Below are 16,606 nucleotides of genomic sequence, written 5' to 3'. Positions count from 1 at the left end.
TACAAACAAAACATTTAATAATAAAAGTGAAGCCTATCCTCATTGTTGAGGGATGGGAACAAGGGGAAGAGACCCCCGACATGGTTAGGGGGCTGGACGGAGCATTTGCCCCTCACGGCCGTTCTGTCCCACTGCTGGAAAAGTCAGTCTGCAGCGGCGTGATGTTGTGGTCGAAAGTCGCGTAGTCGGAGGTGCCGCTACTGGCCATTTTCAGTTGCTGGGCCGCGTGGGTCAGCTGGAAAGCAGCGTCTGGGTGGGCCGTGTCCGGCAGGAGGGTGCACTCTCTTTCGAGGATGTCTGCCACGCCTTTCAGAAGATCCAAAAACCCAAACGCCAAGGCAGCCTTCCGTAAGCGGTTCAGTTCCTGGAGAAGATGAGAGAAGACGACGGCCGATGGAGCAAGAGCGGGAGAGGGAGGGAACAGATCTCGGCACAGCAAGTTCCTGAACAAACAGAAACCCGACAACCCCAAACTTCCCCTTTCTCTGGCCGTTTCTGAAAGCTCTGGTACTCTGTGTTTTCAAAGAACCGTGTATTTAAGGTGATCCTGAGAATGCATACTTGGTTAAGCATAATTTTTTTGCATGTATTTATTGTCATCATTTATACCCAGCTTTTTTCCCCACTGGGGACCCAAAGCAACGTGCGTTATTCCCGGCTTCCTTCTTATCCTCACAACCACCGCCCTGTGAGATAGGTTAGGCCAACAGAGAGAGCCTCTGGCTTAAGGTCACCCAGTGAGCTTCCACGGCAGAGTGGCGATTTCAACCTGGGTGTCCCAGAGCCTCGTCCAACACTAACCACTGCACAACACTGCCTCTCGCTGTCTGCACGTTTTCCCTCCCCAATAAGCGCCAAGAAATGCTGGCCCCCATCTTCATCTCGGCTAAAAAAGAGCAATGCGTTTGGAGGGAGGTGGGAGGACACCCTGCCTCTCCGCAACTGATCACTATTGATCAGCTATTCCTCTTCAGAAGCTGGGAATGACGGCTGTCTAATTAATCCCCCTGCATCCACTTTTGGGTGAGGGATGGGAACTCTACCAATTCCCTTAATAATCCGAGGACAAAGGAACACCTGCATTGATGCCTCCTGTTGCATGCAATTGGACCCAAGAGGGGCACTTCGGCAAAGGGGTGAAGGCTCTGACCTGAGGGCAACAGTAAGGACAGGTATAGCTAACCTTCGCCCCGCCAGTTGGCATTCCATCCATGTTTACCGCCCCCAGCCCTCGTCTCAGTTCTTGGAACTCGAAGCGACCTTATACACCTTTTTTTGTTTCCTAGCAAAGTCCATTCCCCTGGAGCGAATGGCTCACACGGCTAGCTCTTTCGCTGTGGACCCATTTGCATCACCGATGCTCCTCGGTCTGGGGCCTAAAGATGCTGAGGTGAGGAAGAACGGGCTGCTAAGGGAACATCTCTGCCTGCTTTCTAGGCACGGCTCTCCTTTGGCAGAGTAGGGGGCTACCAGGTTCCATTTCTGCCAAGCCACAGAAGTAAGGAGGAGCTCCATCAAGGAGGTCAAAGACAGCAGTCCCCAGGGGAGTTGTCTTCCTCCCACCACCCTTTGTCTGTTACAGTAGGGTACTGCTGGGACTTCTTGTGTGTAAACTGAGCCTTCCGCTCAGTCACAGCTGCATTGCAAACTTATTCTGGACTCCCTGCTAAGTGCCCAGGGAAACATAGGGGTCCCTAGAAACTGGGAATTCATCACTTGAGACGGAAGGCAGCAGAAGACGGCTGCTTCTTTTAACATATGACTACAATAGAAACCCTCCCGAAGCAGGGGGCCTCATGTGGGAAAGAAGCCCATCAACGCTCATCACTGGCAGCTTGGGACCTGACAGCCCGTGCGCCTCACCTTGTAGAAGGTCTGTGTCTTTTCAGGGAGTTTTCGAGCATTCCTGAGGATCTTTTGTACGTCTGTCTATGAAGAAAGGGAGAGAAAAGCTTTGGGGCTCAACAGCACTTAAATCTTCCCTCCCAATTATGGGACACAAGATACCGGTGACCTCCCAAACTCCTACCACTGCCATCACGTGAGGGTACTTTTAAAACTATCCTGAACTGTCCTAACACAGACAATAGAAAGCAAATGCATTTTCGGAGATCCATTCATCACTTGAGACATCAGCCACACTCCCAGAGCCTGTAAACTGGCTTCATTCCACCTTTTAAAGGAGGAGGTCTGAGTTCATACTTTGCTCAAGGCTATCCAGCAAATTCCCGGGATAAGCCAAGACTGGAACTCTGCCCTGGCCTGGGCAGCCCAGGTGAGCCTGATCTTGGCACATCTCAGAAGGTAAGTAGGGTCGGCCTTGGTTAGTGATTGGATGGGAGGCCTCCAACGCAGACCGGGGTTGCAGAGGCAGGCAATGGCACACCACTTCTGTTAGTCTCTTACCATGAAAACCCCAGCAGGGGTCGCCATAAGTCAGCTATGACTTGAGGGCACTCTCCCCCACCACCAACCTGACACTCTAACCACTGCTCCACACCGGCTCTCGTTTTGCCTCCACTGAGCACACACGACCTACCATCCTTGCCTCCCGTGAAGACAGAGTGGCTTGTTCTTAAAAGAGGGTCGCTGCTGGAAGCCTGCAAAGAGGCAGCAAGCGCTGGGCGCCTCTCCGTGGATCAGAGCGGGCATGTTCTTCTTGGCAAGCAGCAGTTAGCAAAAAAGAAACCTACAGCAAGGAGTTCCTGTTCTCTCTTTTGAGGGAACCCCTGTGCACATTCTGAGGTTTGTTCTAGGATACACAACCGTTTAAGGCAGAGTGCGCGCCCAGCCTATGGGGCCATGCGGCCGCCGCCACCTCTTCCCCGACACTGAACAGAGGGTGGCCCCCCAGGCTCAGATGAGCCGAGACGGGGGTGATCGGTGGACCAGAAGCCTTTCCCGGAAGTGGATCCCCCACCCACCGAGCCTCGGAGGAAACCCCGGTTTCTCCAGAGCACAGCTGGAGAACCACTTCAACAGAAGAGAACCGTGCTTGTTAAGGCCACACCCTCAGCTTTAAAACTTACTTTTTAAAAAAATTTTATTTTATCTTATTTTTTTAAAGAATTTTTATTGGATGGGTCAAAATACACCAATCATAATTCATGACTTCAATATCCATCACATCATAATAATCCCACCCATCCCCCCCTTTTCAGTTGACTTCCAACAGTTTTCCATTCCCCTTATATATACTACTTCCCTATCTCCTATTTTATTAACACCTATTTCTACATTGTAATATATAGTATACATCTACATCTACTAATTTTGAAATACATCTCTTATTTAGATTTCCACATTACTATAAAATATACTATATCACTCTTAACTATACAATATCATAATTCAGTCTCTAACTAATATCAAGTAAAGATCTATCTTCCCCTCTTTAACAGCTATCCAAAGACCACATTTTACCCTTCATGTCCCACTTTTTTTCCACGTAATTCTTAAGTTTCTCCCAACTCAAAGCATATTCCAATGTATCTTGTTCTTTCAATTTCCTCATTAGCTTGTCTGTTTCTGCCATGTTCAATATTTTCAAAATCATCTTTAAAACTTACCTGCAGGCCGTTGGGTTTAATCCACACTGTGACATTCTGTGCGTAACTGCGCTTGTTCTTGGGTTGCAAAGGAAAGGGGCTCTTGTTGTCGTCTTCCCCGTAGGGGTTTTCTTTAGCATCTGATCACAAACGAAACAAACCTTTTAAAGTGCCAGACCCCGCCTGGGAACAGAGATGCCCGTGTGTTTTTAAAGAAAGCAAATGCCACACCAGGAAAGGCCATCTCTGATTTCTGCAGTTTGTACTGAGAATATTGGTAAGGAGTTGGTGGGGCTGGAACAAATAATTACTTGATTCATGTATAAATTTATTTAAAATATTTTGATCTAGTCCAGGAAATCACAGCAACTTATGTATGTAAAAACGCGTGAAAATAATAAAATAGAGCCCTCCCACACACACACAAATACTATACATGTCTTCCCACTAGATATTTTGAGTTAGGGAAATTCTATTCCTCAAAGCATAATAGTACGGTTTGATCTTACAAAGCTTCCTAGAGCTCTTAAAAGATCAGCTCTTAAGGTTTAGGAAAGACACACAGAATCACGCAGCAACTCATTTTAAGACCTGAGCAGCCAGGAAAAATATCCAATGGGGAGATCCGACTGTGCAGGGGCTTGAAGCCTCTTGGCCATTGGCCTTTAATTCCTAAGCCAAGAAAAGTTAGATACTTGAAAACAGGAACCTGCTGCCCATTCAAAGGCTCCTTTCCCCCAAAGAGTTGGGTCAGCACATGTGGGCATCTTCCTTGTTTACCCCTTTCACAATAAGAGAGGCCAACCCTTCCAAGGTCACTTGGTGAGCTTTAAGGGCAAGTGGGGATTTGAACCCAGGTTCAAGTCTGACGTCCTAACTACAACTCCACATTGGCTGAAAGGTTATGAAGGAACCCAACGGTGCTTCCAAACCGCTCAAACAATGCACATGCGCAGAGCTTTCACACCACTGCAAGAGGCAGGGCCACGAGCATAATGGGGTCTACACATGGAATTGTCAGGCCCAACTATCTGAACACTGAACAATTTGAACACAGAGCATCCGTGCCTGCAAGTGGCTTTGGAAGGCCAAGGAGTCAAACGCAGGGGGAATTAGGTGGACGCATGAAGCTGCCTTCTGCTGAGTTCAGACCCTTGGTCTATCAAGGACAATATTGTCCATTCTGACTGGTAGCTGCTCTCCAGGGCCTCAGGTGATGGTCCTTCACATAACCTACCAGCTGGAGATGCCAGAGACTGAATATGGCACCTTCTGCAAGCAAAACAGATGTTCCACCATTTGGCCATGACCCTTCCCCTTTTTAAAAGGTATTCAAACGAACACATGAATGTGCTTTATACAGAGTCAGAGCACTGGTCCGTTAAGGTCAGCCTTGAGTGCTCAAGACTGGCAGCCACTCTCCAAAATCTTAGGCAGAGGTCTTTCCCATCACCTTCCACCTGGTTCTTTTTCAACTGGAGATCCTGGGACTTTCTGCCTGCATAAGAGGTGCTCTGCCATGAACCCACGGACCCCTCCCCCTCCCAGAGGACCGATAAGCATTGCTATTACCTGAGATGGGGCCAAGCTGGGCCATCTTCCCCAGCCAAGGGAGTGGTTCTGGACCCGGCTCAAAGAGGGACATCATCAGGTTTGATTTCTTCTTGCTGTCGGCTTGGGAATACAGCATCCCGTACCATTCCGGCCTGAGAGGGAGAATGAAAAGTCCAAAGTGAGAGCCGACACTCTCACTCCAAGCAGGTGAACAGCCGAGTTCTCACTGGGCTCTTTTCTGCATTGACTGATGGGTTCCCTGAAGGCAGCACCTGGGAACCCCCTTCTCCTCACTTGGGAAGGTTACATTTTTGGGTATTTGCTCCTCACTTGGGGAAATCACCAAAATGGAGAGGGGATTTTTCTCCCAGATGCCCCGGAAGACTCGGGAAGTCCTGCTTCCTGAAGTGGGTGGGTCATTCCTCAATGGATGTCCACTCCATGAACCCTTCTTGAGGAAGATCAGTTTCTTTTCTCTCTACACTGCCTAAGCTTGATGAACCCAAAGATCATCTCCAAGTCAAAATGTGACAAAGCCGTTCCCGTCTCCATGCCCCCCAATCCCTATTTCCAATGCCACGTTCATACCCTAACTGGACAATGGCCACCATGCCCTCCACCTTCAGGCTCCCGTGCAACAACACACAGAAGTTGGGGATCTTGCCCGCGATCTGATTTGCCGAATTCTCGTCTTCTGCATCGTCGGCAAGCCCTGGGCCCATTTCATCTCCTTCTAGGAAGGAGGACAATAAAAGAGGATCAGAACATCTCTGCAGCCCACAAAGGGTGGTCACTGCTGGATGAGATGGAGCAGAAGTACTCACCTTTGTTGAGGGCAATGGGCAATACCAAGTGCCTAGATAAGACGGGGGGACTGGAAATATCAGCTATGTCTATAAATCCAACTATCTCCAAATCTAGAAAGGAAAACAGCCATTAAAAAAAATATAACAGATTTTGGAAACACCAGGTAAGAATTTATTTATGTTGCATTTCAACAGCAAAACACTGTTTGACAAATGCCCCAGACCCACCCCAAAGCACTCCAGGGTCCTTAGAAAAGCACACTGCGGTAAACACAACCCATGAACGGTACTTCTGCTAGGGCTCCATGGCAATTTTGTACAACACACACATAACTGCCTTATGAGTCTGACCCTTGGTCCTTTAAGGTCAGTCCTGACTCCTGATTGACAGCTGTGCTCCAAGAGGAAGTCCTTCATTCACATCACCTTTCAACTGGAGAGGCCAGGGCTGAACCTGAGATTTTTCTGCATGCAAAGCAGATGCTTTACTACTGAGCCAGAACCTTGGTTTAGCAGAGTCAGTATTGTCTACTCAGACTGGAAGTGGCACTCCAGGGACTCAGGTGAAGGTCTTTCCCTTCTCCTTCTACCTGACCCTTTTAGCTTGGGATGTTTTTGGGGGGGGGGGGGGTGTCAAACCCGGGACCTTTCTGCATGTGAAGCAGACGCTCTGCCACTGAGCCACAGAGCCTCACACACCAAGATGAAAGCAGGCCATGTATTCGCACCTCACTCAGATGGCATTCCTGTATTCTTGGCACCGCACTGTAGGCCTTGCCCACATCTCTCCTTGTGCAGAGCGCATAGTCCATCCTTGCAAATAAGGCCCCCAAAGATGTAAGTCCATGCTTTCTGTTTCTCTTTCCCAAGTTAACAGCTGAAACAAACCTATATTGGTCATTTGTGGCAGAGAGGGGGGGAAGGAGCAGGGAAAAACCCTTTCCTGGTCTGTAAATCTTGCCTTGCCCTAATTCTTACTCTTAAAAAAAAAAAAAAGCTGGGAAAACATAAAAAGAGGGAGCAAATAATCACAGGAGACCTGAATTTGGATGTCCTTCATAGAGATGAAAGTTTCACTTGCAACCAGAGAAAAAGGAACGGGCATTGCACATTTTTGCACGAAGCGAGATGTTACAGAGGCCCAAGTAGCCAGAGTCGTTAAAGGAACTCCATGACCACAAGTACTGGAAACCAGCAAGTGTTTGTGCAGCAGCTTGCAAAGGCAATTCTTATTCACTGATAGTTCCACCCAGGGCTTTTTTTCTGGGAAAGGAGGTGGTGGAACTCAGTGGGTTGCCCTAGGAGAAAATGGTCACATGGATGGTGGCCCCGCCCCCTGATCTCCAGACAGAGGGCAGTTTAGGTTGCCTTCCGCACCGCTGAGTGAGGAAGGCAATCTAAACCCCCCCCCCTCTGTCTGAAGATCAGGGGGCGGGGCCACCAGCCATGTGACCATTTTCAAGAGGTTCCGGAACTCCGTTCCACTGCGTTCCTGCTGAAAAAAAGCCCTGGTTCCACCGTCCCTGAATTTGTCTGTATTTTATCTACAGGGATCGGGAACGACAAGGCATTCCAGCTGCTGCCTTCACAACAGAGGAAGGAACTGTACAGGAAACAGATGCATATGTTCCCATGGAGTCCAGAATAACCAATATTACTACCTGTGTTAATTGTTTTGGGGATTGGATCTATTTCTTCGTCGATCACAAAAGGCTCTGGCCTTGGAAACGCTTGCACGTCCGAAGACAAATGGCCACATTTCAGAACCGCGTGGAATGGTGTATAAGCCACGTCGATCAGCTTGCTAGAACGAGAGAGTTCAGCGTTGGAAGGGAAGAAGCTATACCCACCACAGCTAACTCTGTAAGATTAAGGTATTTTAGAATTTAAATGTCCCACTGCCCCCTCCTCACCAACTCACTGGCCAGATCTCTCTATTTGGATTACTTTTATTGTGGCATAGAAGCACACAAGTTTTCAAGCTACACATCATTCTCCATCAAGTAGAGCGGCTAAGGATTCTTGAATCAGCATAATCATCATGGATCCCGTTGCAGAAATCAGGCGTTGTAGTTTTGTTCGAGTGCCAACAGCAGTAGGCTTCTAGGCTCGCACTCAAAAAACTACAATTCCCAGAATTCAGTTCTAAGAGCATGCAGAGATTTATTGTGAATATAAGAGGAGCCCTGATGGACCAGATCAGTGAACCATCTAGTTCAGCATCCTGCCTCCTGCAGTAGTCAAGTCAGGTGCTCCTTGAAGGCAAAGAGGATAAAGCAGTCCTCTTTGCTGCTCCCCATCAACAGGTATTCAGAGGGACACTGCTCCTGAACATGGAGGTTCTATTAGAACCATCATGGTTAAAGCCGGTGATAGATTTATCCTCCATGAATTTGTCTAATTCCTTTCTAAAGCCATTTAAAGTAGCTGGATATAAACAGAGGAACAAGGGTGTAGAAAAATCAATTTAAATGGTAGTGCAGATACAGTTCTATGCCCATAATACTAATAACCAATATCTTGAACTGAGCATGGTAACTGATAGGTAGCCAATGGAGCGACTGTAGGATGGGAATGACGTTCAAGGATGCTCAAGGACACTCCCGCGCGGATCAGCTGATCACAGACACACTCACCCAAACATGGATTGCACATTCTTCAAGCAAAGAGGTCCGTCAATCGTAAAGATCTGTCCTTCTCCATTGTTTAGGTCTATCAGGCGTTCAAGGCAATCTAAAGAATCTGAGCTCTGCAGCTGTAAACAATAAAAAGCATCACTTCAAGCACAGAACAAGGACAGGTCAAAAAATCTGCACAGGACAACTGTGTTTTGCTGCAAGGGATGTTTAATGAGCTTCTTCGAGCTATTCTCGAATTCTATGGCATTCTCTCAATGTCATGCTATCCTGGATGAGACCAGAGTTCTGCATTTCCACCCATCCACAAAATCACACTTAATCATAAAATCCAGCATTCCAAAAATCATGGCAGGTTTTTTTTAAAAGTCTTCACACTTCTAGCCCTTATGGTTGCAAAGAAGAGCTCTAAAAATTGTGGGTAGCACTTTCTGAAAAAATCTCAGAAGCCTGAGGGACCTAGCAGGACTTTCCGCAAATGTTTAGCGGCATTTGGTGAAGCAAAGCACCTTGTGGCCTGTCTTATGATCTCTAGTCTCGCATCCTTTCATGTTCTGCCAAACATTGCAAAGTCTTACAAGACCTAAATCTTGGAAGCAGGTTCAGCTGTGACACAAGAATAGCTATCAATTTTGCAGAGAGACTTGTAGGTTCACTTATGCAACTATTTTGGTGCCACACCAATTCTGCAATCAGACTTATCTTGATGAGGCACTTGTAACTAGCTTTCTAAAGAAGTAAACTGAGTGCCTTACATGTGTCCAGTCAATTACAGTAACATGTTGAACTGGGTTTACTGCCTGAACAGATTAACTAGAAGTATTCCCGTTAGATAATAGTCAAGAAAAATTCTTATACCTTGAAATTTACACTAAGCTCCAGTATTAAAGAAAATTTTTACAAAATGATGTATCGTTGGTATATGACTCCTGAAAAATTGGCTAGAATGTATAAGGGGGTGTCAAATGTATGCTGGAAATGTGCTAAACAAGAAGGGACATTTTTTCATATGTGGTGGACATGTAAGAAAGCAAAGAGTTTTTGCTTGCAGATACAATCATCGAATTCAGAAGATTTTGAAGATTAAACTTCAGCTGAAACCAGAGACTTTATAGTTGGGAAAAATGGACAGCCAGTTGGAAAAAAGTTTTAGAAGCAGCAAGAGTACTTTATGCACAAAAGTGGAAAACCACAACATTGCCTACAGTGGAGGAATGGTTGACAAAAGTTTTGGAGTTTGCATTAATGGCAAAACTTACTGCATTAATTAGAGAAAGGACATTAGTTAACTTCTTGTCTGAATAGAAACTGCTAATAGACTTTTTGCATGAAATGGATAACAAGGATTTGATGACATCTGGATTTATGGATTAAGAAACAGGAACAATAGAAAAAAGGGGGGGTTATGACTAAGAATAAGTGGGACTCTAGAAATGACATATACCTGTGGTGGAGAAAATCGGAACTCAACTTACAGTGTAATCTAGGTGGTTTTTTATTTTCTTTCTTCTTTCCCTCTTAATTTTATAGATATATGTATTGTTAGTGTGTTATATTTAGAAAAATGTGTGTTTTTCTTGTTCTCTATGTTTGTTGTTTATTTGTCTTGTGGTGTGTAGTTTTATAGTTTAAATAAAGAAAATTTTAGAGGGAAAAAAAAGAAAAATTCTTATACCTTGATCTTTTGGTCTGTTCTGCAAGATAAAAAGGAGGTAAAACTAGTGTGATGCTGTGAGATAGGCTACACAATTACTTATTTATGTGAAAGTAAGACAACACTGTACATAAAACGTTCCCCCTAAAAAAGGTGGTACACAAAATGGTTTGTTTATTACTGTACATAACTGTAACCTATATGAGAATGTAAGAGGGGCCTCTCATTTTCTTGACAGCACATGAGATGCAGAGGTTAAATCATCAGACTAGGATCCATGAAGATCCAGGTTTGAATCCCCATTGTGCTGTGGAGGTTCACTGGGTGACCGTGGATGTGACTCAGTCACACTCTCAGTCTAACCTACACCACAGGGTTGTTGTGAGGATAAAATGGGAGAGAATTCCATAAGCTGCTTTGGGGAGACAGATGGGGTATAAATGAAGTATGTAAATGATTAAATAAAGACGTATGTTGGGGAGGGACCTTGTCTTTGCTTAAGGCAAATAGGGTATGGTTTAACATTAAAGGCAACAACAGGGTTTTAGAAAATGTTTATGCTGCATCTCCAGGAACCTGCCCAAGGTGGCTTAAAAATAAAAATAGAAGCAAAACATTAAAATACATCAATGAAAATCTAGCATTTAAAAAATCCAGCCCAGCATAAAAACAGATGATAAAAAAACAAATCACTGGTTGCTCAAAATAAGAGTTTCCATTCTAAGCAGTGTTAAAAAAAATTAACCGCTTAATTAAAAGCCTGGGTGAACAGAAATGTTTTGGCCTGGTGCCTACGAAAGCAACATAGGTGCCAGGTAAACCTCAAGAGGAAGGGCATTCTATAACCAAGGTGCCACCACTGAAGAAACCCTGTCTTTCATATTATCAGTGAGTACTAGTATTCACATGACACTTTGGCAGCACTGGCCCTGATGTACCATGTGTGCTTGCACGAGGCTGAGAAAAGGGTCACAGACTGGGGGAATAGCAACTGCTAGTTTCAGTGCTATCTATATGAACAGGAGCCGACACTCATCGCACTGGAGCAACAGCGCATCCATATACCCACTCTGCACATCCTTCACTCAAACCGCACAAGTACCAGCCTGAAGTCCAAACAGCCCACAGACCTGCCGTTCTATGGGCCATCATAGGAACAAGCAGTCAAAGGGAGATTCACCTCCTCCAGGTTGGCCATGCACATGACATACAGCTTGGATGGAAAAGGGAAAGGAAGGGGGAATCGGTTCTCTTTCCGCTGGTTGACAGTCGCTAAGGAGTGGCGGAGAGATCCCTTGCCGATGCCCAAACTGCCGTCAGTGACAAGAACAACCTAGCAAAAGTCAAAAACGAAGAATCAGAGAAAGTGCTTACATTCAGATGATATCCCATTCTGCAAAACCTTATGGAGGTATTTTTAGAAGTCTTGGGTTCAAATCTCTGTTTAGGCAATGATGTCCTGTGCTGCCCTGCTAGTTCCAATTACATTCCCTCCACCCAGCTTTCCTATCTGGAAAATGGGAATAACAGCAACCTGCTTCTCACAATATGCAAAGCCTGGCTGATAAAAGAATACAGGATTTCTTCCAGTTTCACATCTATACTTACCCTTTTAAGTCTCTCTTCTGCTACTCTGTGCAATGTGGGATTTATATTATACAAACACACTAATTTATTTGTTTAAAAATGTCTGCCTTGCCTGCCCAATCTGCACTCAACTGGCTTTAAACCTAATATACTTAAACTACTGTAGAGCAGACAGTTCTTCTCACACACAAAATTCTTCTTTAATCCTTAAATATAGTCAGGCAGCAAACAGTCTTACAAAACAAGAGGAAGATCCGAGTCCAGTAGCATCTTAAAGACCAACAAGATTTCCAGGGTATAAACTTTCAAGAGTCAAGTTCTCTTTGACTCTCCAATGCTTATGCCTTGGAAATCTTGTTAGTTTTTAAGGTGCTACTAGACCTGGATCTTGCTCTTTGACAGCACACCAACACAGCATCTCACCTAAATCTATCTACCAAACAAGTCTACTTTTCACACCTTTTGAAATTAAATACAAGAAAGGCTCTGTGGGGTTTTGTCCTTGTGACACTATGCAAAAAAGAGGGGCAGCAAGCAGAGCTCCTGGAACAAAACTGATTCTTGGAGATGTTTTCAGTCTATTAAAGACACGAAGCTGCTCTTTCTAAATCTGTTCTGTTCAATTCTGCGCTTTATGCTTTAAGACAGCATCATCAGCAATGGAACTCCAAATCTCCAAAGCCACAACTCTGGAATCCGTTCTGAAACCTCACCTGGCAGGGAATAGCCGCCCCCCACTCCTGTTGCACAATGCTGCAAACCCCAACCAGGGCTCCTTCCAAGCAGGTCTTGTCGTAATCATCCATATTGCTCAGGGCTTCCTGTGAATTCAAGTTACAGAACTGTTGGCGTGAGTTACCAGGAAAGTACTACAGATGATTCTGGGCACAATTACCTTAGCTGAGACTGAGAGGGAAAGAGGCCTTGGGGTTGTAGTGGAGAGCTCAATGGAAGTCTCAACCTGGTGTGCCGCAGCAGGGGGGAAAGGCAAACTATGCTGGAGATTATTAGGAAAAGCAGTGAAAATAAAATTGCCTCATTTGGAATAGTGTGTGCAGTTCTGGCCACTGTACCTCCAAAAAGACATTATAGAGCTGAACAAAGGGCAGAAGAGGGCAACCAAGATGATTAGAGTTTAGGGACACCTTTCCTATGAGGAAAGGCTGAAGCATCTAGGACTCCAGTTTAGAAAAGAGACAATTAAGAGGGAACATGATAGAGGTTTATACAGTTATGCACAGGGTGGAGACAGTGGGCAGAGATAACATTTTCTCCCTCTCCCATAATACTACAACTCAAGGGCATCCAATGAAGCTGATGGGCAGTAGATTCAGGAAGAACAAAAGGAAATACTTCTTTACACGAGCGATTACAATGTGCAATTCGCTACCAGAGGATTCAGTTATGGCTACAAGCTCAGACAGCTTTAATGGAGGAAAGGTCTATCAGTGGCTGCTAGCCGTGGTAACTAAAGGGAATATCCACATTCAGAGGGAGTAAATATCTGAATACCACCGTAGGGAAACAGCAACAGGGGAAGATCTTGGCCTCAGTGCCCTGTCATTGGCCCTACAGAGTATCTGGTTGGCCACTGTGTGAAACAGGATGCTGTTCTAGATGGACTACTGGTCTGATCCAGCAGGGTTGTTCTTATGTCTGATTTGAGAGAATGCTGCCAGTCAGGCCAAAAGTGTAAAAAAAGCACACCTATTTAACACAATCCTCTGTCTTTCCAGCCTGTGCTTCTCCTTCTCCCACTCACCTCCCTTCCTTTTGTCCCCTTTCTTCAGCGTATTGGTTTTTAGAATCCGGCAGCCAGCGCTTTTATCTTTTAATGCAACTACTGCTTCTAGCTGCTAAGGGCTGTATAAGAGACGCACTTTATTATTACCTGGAGTGTGTTATAGTCTCTTGTGAAGGGAACCATCAGCTCCCAGAGGGATGAAAACACAACTAAAGCGGTGAATTCCAGTTTGTAGTTGGTAGCCATATGTTCAAACAACATGGTCAGGCCATGGGCGGCGAGATGTTTTCGCTGATACTCCTCAGAACCCTCGACAGAGACTGGCCGAGTCATGGACAGGGACACGTCCATCACCACCACAGTTGGCATGGTGGGGCTTTCTTTGATGTGCGTGTCAAATGGAGAAAGGAAAACTGTTGCAAAGGAGGAAAAGGGAATTAATCTCCAACAGTGATGTGTTTTACAATCATGGTAAAAAAAATAATCTCCAGAATGTTATAGAAGGTTACTTTAGAGAAACTATTATAATTATACATTTCTAAACTTGCCAACTGAGAAGAGAGGTATAAATCAGTACATAGAAGGGGAACTATACTGCCATGCATGGAACAGAGGGCAGCACATACAGGCCTCCATTCTCCACTGATTCTCACAATCACCTTGGAGGGAGACTGAGCTAGGAAAGAATGACTGGTTGATCCAAGGTCAACTGTAAGCATCACGATACACTGTGGTCTGAAACAGGATTTCCCTAATCCTAGTCCCAGGCAGTGAGTACTACATCACATTGGGGAAAAGATGGATATACGTAGCAGAAAGCTGAAAAAAAAGCAAACCTGGTAAATTGGACTGAAAAGGGAATGCATAAATGAATACAGATGTTAAGCAACTGGGAAAAATTGGGATAAGAAAGTAGAACTAACTAGAGGGAAAGGGAATCAGAAGGAGGAGGGTGTACTGGGAGAGGACAAGGGAGGCATTCCTGATCAGGAGAGGATTAATTGAAAGGCAATATCAAGGAAAATATATAGCAGCTGGTGAAACCTAGAGGAAGAAAGAGGGGGAGGACCTCTAGGAATAATGGTGGTGATAGAACTGCCTCTGGAGGCCAGGCAAAATGCCTTTTCTGTTGTTATCTAACAACTGTAGAACTGTTTTCTGGGGGAAACCTGCCTGGTGCCTTGCTTGCTATTTTCTGGGAAGGGGCAGAATGGACATAGGTCCCAATGTAGGTTCAACCCACTGGCATTTCCAGTTAAAAAGAACAGGTAGGAAGTGAGCCCTGGATAGCTCCTGCCAGTCAGAGTACATACGACAGACCTGGTAACCAACATCATCATTCAGTATAAGCCACCTTCACATGAATCTTTTTAAAATAGAGGTAGTGCAGTAAACTCAGTGGTCGAGTATATGCTTTGCCTGCCCTGGCATCTCCAGTTAAAAAGGATCACAAAACAAGCAGGTGGTGCAAATGACTTTTACCGGAAAACCTGGAGAACCGCTGCTAGTCAGAGGAGAGACAATACTGACCTTGTTAAATCGGTGGTAGCATAAGGTAGTTTCATACGATCCTGTCCTGCAGAGTTTGGGGGTGGTATTAGTTTGCGGTCAACACTTTTTGTGGGGCAGGTTCTGTGTCTCCGTCCTCTGTTTTGCTGCATCTGCTTATCTGAATACATCGATTTATGATTGTTTTTAAGATCTGGGGAGCAAAGAGAAAGGCAGGAATGAAGGGGCAGCAAAGGCAAAGAGGGAAGAAGGCAGAGCCTACTAGGGTTGCCAGCTCCAAGTTGGGAAATTCCTGGAGATCTGGGGGGTGAAACCTGGAGAAAGTGGGGTTTGGGGAGGGAAAAGACCTTGGCATGGCATAATTTCAGAGTCTACCCCCCAAAGTAGCCATTTTCTCCAGGTTAACTGATCTCTGTGGCCTGGAGACCAGTTGTAATTCCGGGAGATCTTCAGCCACTACCTGGAGGCTGGCAACCCTAGAGCCTACTGAGGGGAGCTTGGGAAGGGACCTGAGAGGAAAACAGGGGCCGCTTCGGGGAAAGGGGTAAAAGTGGCCCCACTATGATATATATAATATTTTATATATATATAAAGTAGGTCACACTTCCCCTTTCCCCGGGGGTGGGGGCTCACCTCCAGGCGGCGGCCATGTTGGGTCCGTCCGAAAATCCTTCCCCGTCTCTGCAGCACCCGCGACTGTTGGAGCCGGAGGACAAAGAATCCGGCCTGGCAAAGCCCACGGAGCATGCGCGATCCAACCTCCCCCTTGCATCTCTGCTTGGTCACTTTATAGAGGGGGAGTTTGAGTTCAGTTGCAAACAGGATTTCTTGTGTTTTTGTTCTGAAAGTGTGTGTGTTTTTCATTGGCAAATGCAAATCAGATTTAAATTGGGACAGGGGAGGTGATGACTCAGGAGCATAAAGGTGGTTTAAAGGTGGAAAATGCATCTAGTCCACCGTCTCTGCAACTGTAGAGGGACAAACTGATTTGGAAGAGTAGCTATTCGTTGTTTGCCCCCTCCACCCGCAACGGTACGTTTGTCTTTGAGAATGGTGGTTCCACTGAGCATGGTGGTGGAGAGTGCCCTCAAGTCATAGCTGATTTATGGTGACCCCTGCTGAGGTTTTCATGACAAGAGACTGACAGAAGTGGTTTGCCATTGCCTGCCTCTGTAGCCCTGGTCTTCGTTGGAGTCTCCCATCCAATTACTAACCAAGACCAACCCGGCTTAGCTTCGGAGATCTGACCAGCTCAGGCTCGCCTGGACTATCCAGGTCAAGACAAATGAAACCCTGCCCTAAAGTCATAACTGACTTATGGCGACCTCTGATGGGGTTTGCATGGCTCTCCTGGGCTATCCAGGTCAGGGCTCCGCTGAGTATAGCTGCCACCAATAGATTGCTGTCCTAAGCATAGCTACATCCTTTTAAGTCTGTTGACCTCCATGGACATTAAAGGGTGTAAGTATTTGGATCATGCTACTTATTTATTTATTTATTTAAAATAGTTCTGTGCAGCATTTCCACCGAAATAGGGTCCCCATTTACTCCATCCCTTTAAAAGACCC

General features: G+C 45.7%; 1 protein-coding gene across 3 annotated transcripts; it reads right to left on the bottom strand.

Moving 5' to 3' along the window:
* Positions 1-15,756, bottom strand: INTS14 (integrator complex subunit 14). 3 transcript variants are annotated; one of them, XM_055002883.1, is made up of 13 exons: positions 15,672-15,756; positions 15,060-15,231; positions 13,677-13,942; positions 12,499-12,606; positions 11,379-11,531; positions 8,545-8,663; positions 7,570-7,712; positions 5,927-6,019; positions 5,691-5,835; positions 5,121-5,254; positions 3,570-3,688; positions 1,864-1,929; positions 1-364 (listed from the first exon to the last, which is right to left on the bottom strand). In XM_055002883.1, exons 3-13 carry the CDS (start codon positions 13,896-13,898, stop codon positions 113-115), a joined length of 1,554 nt encoding a protein of 517 aa, XP_054858858.1. In that variant the 5' UTR covers positions 13,899-13,942; positions 15,060-15,231; positions 15,672-15,756; the 3' UTR covers positions 1-112. The 3 variants fall into 3 exon arrangements, with proteins under 3 accessions (XP_054858858.1, XP_054858859.1, XP_054858860.1); XM_055002884.1 differs by having other exon boundaries at positions 5,691-5,832; XM_055002885.1 differs by lacking the exon at positions 12,499-12,606.
* Between the last annotated feature and the right edge of the window lie 850 nt (positions 15,757-16,606).

The sequence above is a fragment of the Eublepharis macularius genome, chromosome 18, assembly GCF_028583425.1.
Source record: "Eublepharis macularius isolate TG4126 chromosome 18, MPM_Emac_v1.0, whole genome shotgun sequence".
Classification (NCBI taxonomy): Eukaryota; Metazoa; Chordata; class Lepidosauria; order Squamata; family Eublepharidae; genus Eublepharis; species Eublepharis macularius.
This window is presented reverse-complemented; position numbering and strand designations above follow the sequence as displayed.